This window comes from Aptenodytes forsteri, unplaced genomic scaffold (genome assembly GCF_000699145.1).
Source record: "Aptenodytes forsteri isolate BGI_AS27 unplaced genomic scaffold, ASM69914v1 Scaffold412, whole genome shotgun sequence".
NCBI lineage: Eukaryota > Metazoa > Chordata > Aves > Sphenisciformes > Spheniscidae > Aptenodytes > Aptenodytes forsteri.
In genome coordinates, this window is record NW_008794266.1 from 214,760 (window position 1) to 225,249 (window position 10,490).

At 47.2% G+C, this 10,490-nt stretch overlaps 1 protein-coding gene across 1 annotated transcript in view; it reads right to left on the bottom strand.

Annotated features, from left to right (window-relative positions):
- PSD3 (pleckstrin and Sec7 domain containing 3) overlaps positions 1–10,490 on the bottom strand; it is a 95,888-nt gene that overhangs the window by 62,957 nt on the left and 22,441 nt on the right. Inside the window, exons 6-7 of the mRNA XM_009286236.2 lie at positions 1,406–1,612; positions 1,221–1,301 (exon numbers count right to left, since the gene is read on the bottom strand). Of these exons, the coding sequence (XP_009284511.2) occupies positions 1,221–1,301; positions 1,406–1,612 (288 nt within the window). The remainder of the gene's footprint in view (positions 1–1,220; positions 1,302–1,405; positions 1,613–10,490) is intronic.

Below are 10,490 nucleotides of genomic sequence, written 5' to 3' on the forward strand. Positions count from 1 at the left end.
TACTCCTGAAACCTCAGCAAACCCCTGGTGTGTCTAAGTCCCACACGAGCCAGGGCATATTTTAGAGAAGGTCATGACTATTAATATTAACAGGAGATCTACCGGGAGCAGAGACCTCCTAAATATGTGCCACAAAGCAATTAGGTGTTGGATTTCACAATTTAAAAGACGGGTATATTTAGCATCGCGCTTCAGGGCTGCTAAAACCTGGAACGAGCAGCAGACCTCCCACTGCCCCAGCTGCTCCCACCCTGTGCTGAGAGGGTGCTCCGGCTCGGCTCCCCTGGCACGGGAGCAGGCAGTTCACTCTTCCGCAGGCGCGTTTCCTTTCCGCTGCCTTCAGCAGGCGGCACTCTGGGCTTTCCTTGGGGACTGCCACAGTCTCCTGGAGTCAGCCCCCTGGAAATGCGTTTGCAAGGCGACTGGCAAGTGCCTGCAGACCTCCTGGTTTTGTATCATTAGAAAAAAAACAATAACCCACTTGAGTAACCTCATCCAGATGATTTAAACTCACTTTAAATCCCTTTAAATACCAGAATACCAGCAACTGTGCTAACAGGCCACTGCTAACACAAACTTGGTGTTTTGCTTCCTAAGAAAAAAAATACTGAAAACAAACATTGTTGAGGCCTAATTCCAGTGTAAAAAGGAAGGAAAATTGAAGGGTTGGGTTTTCAAACACCCACGCTGGCAGCTACCAAACTCTCAACGCATTTTCCACGTGGAAGCTTTTGCTGTTCTGCACATTTTTGGGTGCCTCAGAGGGACGCAGCGAGGGGGGCTGCTGAGCCACATCAAACCCTGGCCCTGGTTTTGTGCACCGCAGCCAGGCAGAGCAAGGTCCAAAAGGCATCAGCCAAAAAGTCTGTGCGGCTCAGCTGTGAGCAACACCTTCGTTCCTCAGCAGCACCTGGCAGACTACAAGTCCCCCATTTACCAAGTGACTAGTCATTTTTCTCCATCTCCTCTGCATCAAGGACTATCTCTAAGCAGGTCTACCTAAAGATTTCCCTCTCCAGGAAATGCCACCGCTCCAATAGCACTCTGGAGTACGGCAGCACGCCAAGCCAAACAGAAGAGAAAAGCTCCGTCCCAAAAACGCGTCGCATCCCTCTCTTCACCCTCTTAAGCCCCCACAGGGCAACCACTTCAATCGGGACAACACAGCAAACAGCACCGTTACTAAAACAAGAACATAAGGTCTGCAAATGGGCATGTACCTGAGCGAGTAGTCCAGCGTCATGCCTGTGAAGTCAAAAAACTTAAGGTATTCTTCGGCCACAAGCTTGCTGAATTCGTTGCTTTAAACAAACAAATAAATAAGTAAAGGTTATCATTTGAGAGTGAACCCCTCCAGAACCAGCAAGAACAACAACGTGGCCAAAGACCTCATATCAGCACATACTTTTTACCCAAATGCTTTGCCACATCGGAGCGTTTGAATCTGTCCAGATGGTAGAGGCGCTTAGCCAGGCGCCTGGCTGCTTCCAAATTGCGGCTGCTGCCATTGCTGAGATCGTGGCCAAGGGCTCCGGTGGCATCTTTCTCCTGAAGTTCATTGCTCCCCATGGCAGCACTGGAGTCTAACACCATATTCTGCAGTTCAGCATTGCTATGAGACGGAAAGAATATGGACAGAAGAAAAATAAGATGACATTACAGTTTCAAGAAGGATCTAATTCCTCTTAGAATAGAAAGCAATTAAAGGTACAGAGGCAAGATTACACAACATAGCAAATGCCACTTAATTGAGGGAGTGTGTAGAACAGGGACATTTATTTAGCAGTCATCAGAGGTTAACAGAGTTAAACATAGAGACCCAAATACGGGCTTTCTAGCCCAGAAACACATTCTGCTCTGCACTCACCTTCTGAGAGTGCACAACTTGTGCTCACTTCAGAGAGAGCTGTTTGCCATTATCAGCCTACAACTGCACCTGACAACATTGGCTCCGCATTTCCTTCTTGCACTAGGATTTTTTAACCCAATCGCTTGCTTGGCTTGAAGGGGTCCCTGTAAAAGTAGGCCATTAGCCATTTTCCAGGGAAAAATGCAGTGAACAAGCCAGGGTGTTCAGTAGCTCCAAGCTGACTCGGCAGAAGTCCCTTCCTCATTCTTCCCCAGTTGTCCTGGAAACAATACAACTCCCCACATCTAGAATAACATCTGCAGAAGTCTCAGCAGCTTCCGTGCCACCCGTGAGCAGTGGGCATCCCACAGGGAGGCACCACTAGAAAAAGGAGGGCTCGGAGCAAGGAACCCAGTTTGGGGAACGGGAGAGAGACACAAGCCACCCAAGCCAGCCTGGAGAACTGCTTGCTTTCCTCCTGCTCCCTCGTGGTGGCAATAATTTCCCTCACCAGCTGCTCAAAGTCAGGATGTTCAGCACGGCAATCCCAGGGCTCTTTACATAAATCATGCATTTATAGATTCCTCCCACCTCTACTACAGTAGGAAAGCTCTGGCTGAGCTGTGTGCCTGCTTTGCTTCTCCCCTCAAAGAAGCAAGAGCCCTCCACACCAGAAAGCACACCCCCACATACACACCCTTGCACACAAGCAGGCTTTTAACTTTGGAAAAGCTTTTCTCTGACAGTGGCGTGAAAATTCTTGCAAAATCTCAGCTCTGTGTGTGTGTGCGCGTGCGTGACAGCATTTCTATTTAATAAAAATACTATACAGAAATTCTTTCCACTAAATCCCCGTTTACACAGGGCTAATGAACGATCAGCAGGGGTCATGCACAGGGCAGATATGACTGGAATGAGTTAACGATGATTTTAAACACAACACTTCAACATACCACGGTTTCATACACCACTGTAATCTTCGGGCTTGACCAGCCACAGTTAGAACAACCGATTGCTGCGCTCCAGTAACAATTATCTAGCTATTTACTGAAATGTCTGCTAGCCACTTATTAACCCTTTAAAGATGAGATTTTCATATAACGTGAGCTTAAAATAAAAATATTTGCTATTCTGCATGCCTCCTTCCACACAAATCATCACTTGTGCCCTACCTCTCTGCCCACGCATGGTTTATGACAAGGAGGTGTGTGGTGCTCCTACAGGAAGGAGACTTGCCCATTTCACCTCTGTTTCATCCTCCTAGTGCTGCTAGAACATCGAAAGTATCACACATCCACACTGTGGGTACAATTTTTTTTACCAAGTATCTGGGGAAAACAGATGTCTAACCTGTTCCTACAAGGACTGGGGATTTGATTTTGTATTTATTTCAGTGTAAACAATAAGGTGCTATAACAAAAGGGGCTCATTCTCAGTGCTCTAGTAGGGAATTACTACTGTAAATACAGTTCCAACAGCATTAACATCACTGACCACCAGCTACCCTAGAAAACAAAAAAAGCCCCTCCTGATACCATTGTTGTGGGAAATGCCTCCTCAGCCCTTTCCAAAAGCATTAGCCAATGTCCAAAATTCTCTAAATTTGGTCTACTCCAAATGTGTGAAGAACACAAATTCCAGAGTCCTCTGACACACGCCCCAAGCAATGCCTTGTCCATTCAAATCAGGCACAACTGGTTTCAAATTCCCAGCTCTAACAATTGACAAGAGCAAAGGAAAACCAGGTGAGCTAACACATCTATGGAGCCTTCCATGTACAAATGCTGCTTCGAAAGCCATGCCAACTTGCAGAGCCTCGTTCATAAATCACAGCCCTGTTTCACCACTGCTCTTTATAAAATGCAGTATTTATAGCCCTGAAAGATGGCCAAAGCTGACAAGAAACATCTGCACCCTGCTAGAAACCAGTGCACTACGAGAGTCAATGTTACCGCAAACCACCATAAGTTTAGAAAGAAAGGAAGTGCCAGCATCTGCCACTTAGTGAAATAAACAGTAGGGCAGCTCCCAGCTTCTGTTTTGCTGGAGCAGTGGCTGGGATGTGAAGGAGGAACACCCAGCAAGAAGGAGAGCATGCTCTTTCCTCTGCTCACCAAAACTAGCCGATGGGGCTGCATAAGAAACCTTATCTTCCAACTGCCCTGATTTAAAACTTCATCCTGAGAGGGGGTCCCCATACGTGTATGAGGTCAAAGAATTAAGAGATGCTTCCTTCAGTTATTCCAACAGTTAATTAGCTTATTACTTAATAAGTACAAGAAGGCAATCAAATCAGTAATATAGGCTGTCTGTAACATAAGCTTCTTGTTCAGGGAAGATGCCAGATTGTTAACATTGAAGTGAGACTTCAGTTCTCAAGTGTTTTTAGGCGGTGAGAAGACTCAGTGCCCACGTCACTGAAGGCTTAGGAAATACAGGCACCCTGTGCATGACTACTGCAAGCTGCCTTCCGGACAGGTCATTTTAGCAGGGTTTGGGCGGCATTACTCAGGGTAAAGGCTGACATCTCTTCTTACCTCCAAGTCTCTCTGGCTGCACCATTTTCCTTCCATGCCTCAGTTTCCCCAGCTGCTGAACACAGAGAGTAGTACTTGCCACCCTCTGTAAAGTGCTTATAATGGACTCTAATCAAGAGCTCCTAAGCGACCAAGGCTGCAAATAGGTCTGTCTTCTGCAGTCTACAGTTTCTACACATAAAGAGTCCACAGCAGCATTACCAGCTAAACAGAGCCAAGAAAGGGCTTTGTGATGCAGAGCAAGACTGGACACAAAGCTGCTTTCTCATGCAGCTTTACTCTTTATCACATAAAAATGAGAAACCTTCACCGAGTAAAGCAGGCTGAAAATGTAATAGATTATATTCCCCCTAATCCTGGATTCAAGGCCAAAAGGGACTGTAATGATACTGCTGGTAATTGCCTGTACAGCAACGGCTGCTGATCTTCATCCAGAGACTCTTACATTAATCTCTGCTATCAGAAAACACAGAAAACAGAAGCTACAAAAAAACCAGACCCCTTTGGTCTCATAGTGCATGAGCTGTGGCCAGAAACCAGCTCCTTAGACCTTCTTATTTCTGTCCCCAGCAATGCACTCCTGACACATCCTCCCTCCTTCTGCCAAAGCATCCCCAGGTTCACAGTGAATGCACAGAGGCTGTGACCACCACAACCAGCAGAAAACCCAGCAATGCACTCCTGACACATCCTCCCTCCTGCTGCCAAAACATCCGCAGGTCCACCCTGATTGCATGGAGGGTGTGACAACCACAAGCCGGAAACATTACAGCAATTTGATGAACAGCTGCTATAGTAAATTCAATACCTTCCAACAGCAGCAGCCACCCCTTCATGCTCACAGATGAAAAACAGGCAGACTGTAACATCTGTAAAGCTGGTTTCCCATAACACACCGTAACAGCTAGGCAGAATCCAAAACATTTTATACCGTTTTCTTCACTTATTCCATTACCAACTGGGTCTACAGTGATTTAGCTCCCAATGCCAAGGTATCTCAATCATGTCATGCTCAGCACTTAGCACACTTGATCTGTTTAAGAATATTCTAGATTCACTTATTCCGCCCCCCCATCCTGGTTTCACCAAAATTGAAACCCTCCACAGCAACGTATGGTTCGGGAATGGCTGCAACTTCCAGATAAAAACAGAGCAAGGCCAGTAACATAATGGTAAGGACACAGGCACCTCGTATCTCAGTGGTCCACTCTCCCAGTCTACTAGGCTGGAACTGAAAACCTTGGCATGAGTACCTGCAGTTTCAGGTGCCTTAAACCTTGGGATGCTCTTCATTTTTTAGCAAATCCATGGGGAAAAAATTATCTGTTTTGTCCCAAGGAAGAAAAGCTTATCAGCATTTTGCTTTATGGGAGAAGAGCTCAGATCCAGCACAGAGCAACTGCCCCAGCCGCTAACAAGGAGAAGATGTTCGGAGTTGACATTGAGTGGCAGGGTACGACAACTCAGCCTAAGTGCTGTCCTCAGCCCAGCCACATCAGCGATCCCAGCTTGCCACTGCCTGCAGCTCTTGCCAGACCGAAGCATAGCATACGCTCTGTGCCACACGGTCTCCCCTGGATGCACATGGGGCCCTTCCCCGAGGAACACTAATCCGTTTGGTGTGCACGTCCTGAGGCAATGCACTGGATGCACCAATTTCAGGGGGAGCTTGGATGAGACAGGGCTGGGACCTTCCCAAGTCTTTTTGGAGAGGAGGAAGAAACAGGAGGAAAACCAACTTTTTCTCTCAAATAAATCTGCATGCCTTTAACATCAGCTTTACTTCAAGGCAGGCTAACTCAGGCATTTGCCAGAAAAGTCCATCAGAGCAAAACACAGCAATGATTAAAAATAAGGAAGGGTGGAGAGGCATTCTGGCGCACTGAAGCCAGGGCCAGAACAAATGTTTTCAGCAGGGGTACAGCATCCGCCGGGGAGCCACGCTGGGGCCGATAATCACCCTCTGCAGCACTATGCTGGCCCTGTTGTTTTAAATGCCTTCACTCTGAGCCTTCTTCTCCGCCTGGTTCCGAAATGGAGGACACCATCCCCTCAACCATAACCATCAACTCTGGCTGTGAAAAGCGTGCTCTATTTCTAATTCAACAGCCCCTCAGCAGCGGCTCTCACCTCACAGTGTGGCAGGAACATCAGAAAGGCAGAAGCACCCGGATGCCCCTGACACAAGCCTTGACTGCAGGGAGGAGCAGAATTCCCTCTGCGAAAAGTCCTGCCCTGAGGGAATGAATCCCTGCCTTACAACCCTTCAGAGAGATGTGGATGCTTGGCCAGTGATACCCTTCCACATTTCAGAGCTGACCAGAAACGATTGGAGGCACAGGCTGAATTTTGTTTCAAGGGAGCTGAAAAGCTGTGCTTGAACAGCCGGGCTCTGAAAGGAGTAGCCCCACCGGAGAAAGCGAAGAAATCCCGGCAGCAGTGGGATGTGATGAGTCAGTTCCTGCTACAAATGACCGACCACACAGACGGGCTGGGAATGGCTCTGCTGCAGCTTTGCTGCAGCTCTGAACCGGCTTCCCTGGGGCCAGGAGAGAACGAGCACAAAATCACGTCAAGCAACGATTTACCTTGCCAGTTACCTCCAGCTCCAGGGCTCTTCCAAGATACAACCGTAGGAAGGGGAGAAAAATAATAAAAATAAAAATAATGCCCTTTCCTAGCAGATGACTCACTGTGCTATTTTACTCCAAATGGTTTAATTGGCTTTGAAGTCCTACGTATGGATTCTCTTCAAAGACACGCTTTGAAGTAGATCCCTCTTTGAGGACTGACACAGCTGCACTTTGCTGCAACTCGATTCAGTGGGTGTCTCATGAGCACAGCATCAGCCAGGACACATGAAGGGAGGATGGTTTCTACAACTCAGAGTACCCACCGAGGATCCATTAAAAAGTACCTCAGCCTTGTCACATCACACAGCGAGGAGCAAAGCAAAAAATAAACAAACAAGCCCTGTAATCTCCTATTGGTTATCAATAAAATGCACATGCAAAGTCAATCTCAGGGGCTGAAATGCACGTTGCTGCTTAAAAATAACCTTTTGCTCCCTGTAATCATCTGCCTTTTTCTTTGATTAAAAGAATGCCCACTGATTGTAAGTAGGAAGCTAACAGCTAAAGTGTTCAGAAAATGCCATTTCTGGTGGGCTTGCATTACAGCAAATGCAAACGCTATCGTTAACGGCAGCATTAGGATAAGAAGTCCCGCCACACACAGGGACAGGACTGCAGCCCTTCCAAGAGACAGCGTGTCCTTTATTACACAGACACGCTGGCCTGTTGCCACCTGAAGTACAAATGTTTTGCTAAAAATACTTCAGGTTTGGTTCCCTTTCGACCTCAGGCTCCTCAGTGGTGGGGGTTAGCGATCACAAAGGGACTCTCACCACATTAGTGCCCCCATGCCTAGAAAGTGAAAACCTGGCCCTCGCCACAGAGGGTGTCCAAGGGCTCCCCCCTCAATGGATATTTCTGACAGATGCGTTGACATGTAGACTGGTCTCTTGGATATATCAGGATAGTCCCACGCTCAGGATCCAGCCCACCTGCCCCCAGACATGAGCAAAAACCAGACCCAAAGAACGCACTGCACACCTGTAACCTTGCTCAGAAAACACTCAGCCCCTGAGTGTTTCGGGAGCCCTTGGGCTCTCTCCCCTGAGCCCACCCACCCCCAGCATGCTGCAGGTGCCAAGAGCTGTCCCCGTGCTCAGCACCAGCGTGACATTTCCCCATGAGGCTCCTGCAGGGTCCTCCGGGACAGCAGCAAAACTGAGAAGCCAGCAAAGTACTTCCCCCCTCGCTCAGGCTTGGTTTAACTGTTTGGAGACTGGCCCAGGGAGTGCATATTAACAGGGCAGCTGGTCCTCCCTGGCAGGGAGCAAAACAGATGCACAAAAATATGGGTGTTTACGCCTTTTGGTTAAGGCTCCCCTGCAGATGTGTGGATGGAGCGTTTCAGCGCTGGCAGCAGTATCGCACAGGAGCTTTATGTTGCAACCATGCAGCAAAATGAACCGCCTGTCCTCAAAAAGAACAGTTAATAATAATAAAAGACAGACTTCCACAATAAAGGAAAAACAACCACCAACCAACCCACAGCTCACCCAGCTGTGCTAGCAAGGAGTCTGCACACTACGTGCCCTGTTCTTTTCCACCGGTGCTCTCGCATCACATCCGAAGCTGCCCTGCCTCTACGCTGCCCTGCCAGCCGCCAGGCTCTGCCTCTCTCTATCCCAACAGACAGACAGAGGAAGAAGAGAGTTAACCAGCAATAACGTGGAGGGGGGCTTGATTGGCAGCCAGTCGTGGCTAATGGATGAGATGGCAGGCTGCACTTTGGGACCGACTCGGAGCTGCCAGAGATGCCTCGGTTTCAGTGAATGAAGGCTTCCTGACCTAAATGGCTTTGACTTTAATGGAGATATGCCAACAGATGCCAGCTTAGAAGCTGAGCTGCTGGCAGCTTTATACTGAGGTGCTTTTGTGCAGTGAACTGATCAGCTGTCCCCCCCCCCCCCCCCTTTTTTTTTTTTCTGTTTTCTGTTTCTGTTGGCTCCTGGATTTTTGTTTTGTTTGTTTTATTTTCAGAGGAGGCTGGGAACTGAAGAGGTGAAAAGTCAGATGCCCTTTTTTCCCTTAAAACAAGTTTATTTAGGAACTAGAAGCAGTTTTACAAACTCTCACTAAACTGGTGTTGCAAGCACCTCATTAGCCAGAGTAAAGGCAAACTTGCACACTGTATTTCCAGAGCCTTGATAAAGCAATGCCACCTTCCTGCAGGGAATGCCAAGGTGATCAGTGTGGCTCAACATTTTTGAAGTTACTAAGCTGTGTGATAAAGGGACAAATCCTCAGCTGCCAAAATGCCACCAGTTTCAGAAATTTACCCCTGCGGATTGTGCCACTTCATCTTTACTTGGATTTAACATACCTATGCCAGCATATTGTGCTTACTAGTGGCTCAACAACTGACAGATGCAGTAGCCCATGTGCAGGCAAATGGGCTCCAGCACGTGTTTGCTTGCTCACCGCCTGCAGATGCATTTGACACATTCACTCTTCTAGGACAACAACCAGTGGCATTCCTCTGAATAACCTTCCTTATCCCGGGCATACAGGTGGCAGCAAATATGAAGTACCACCTTCTAGCAGCCCCAGCTCTCCTAGGTCCCAGAGTCTGTCGTGAGCTGAGGCATGTCTGAAGGCCAAATAATGTCTGCTTAGGAACACAGGGATCTCGGCAGATTTCACACTAAACAAAAAAATTCAACCAGGCTGCAAGGTGAGAAAACAGGGGGAAAAAGTTCTACCAGACTGCTGTTGGACAGACTAATAAAATCAGTGAATAAATGTTACATGTTAGACATGTAAGTACTGAGTCTCATATCTACATTGAAAATCAAATACAAGCTACCTTGGACAAAAATACCGGCGTGCAAACTGAAAACCAGAAGCATAACTGGCGTGCAGGATACTGATAAACTGAGAGGAAACTTAGAGAATCAACGCAGAGAAAGGGATCAAAACTGGGTTCATCTGTCAATAAAGTTTATCGTCTCAAAGAAGGAATAAGCAGAGTGCCAGCTAAGAAACTGTGGGAAATGACCCATATGCAGAAGAAAGAAAACAACCATGGGAACTACTATGAGAGGCCCAAACCATTAAGAGTAACCTGGAAGCCATTGGGAACAGCAGTCTACATTCTTGTACATTTATTCTGATAACCACCAGATTGCTTTAGGGAGTTTGTTTTCTTCCCCCCTTGAATTACAAGAGACTACATATGTGACTAAATTTGTGTTTGCATCTCTAGGGGAAAAAAGTAAAATAACAGGACTTGCAGAATTTGCTGAGCACCAGCAATTCTTTGAAGATGATGGCAGGTGGCAAATATTTAGCATTTTTGAGGATTAGGAGCTGCAATACAGATTTTTTTCTTTTCTCTGCGGATTTAGAAAAATCTTTGGCGGTGTCCTACCAACAGAGACCACACCTTCCAAGACAACTCAGGGAAAGAAATGCCAGAAGTTTTTCGGTTTTTTTAAATTTCTTGTTCCGACTGTAGCATGCAAGGGAAGAGGG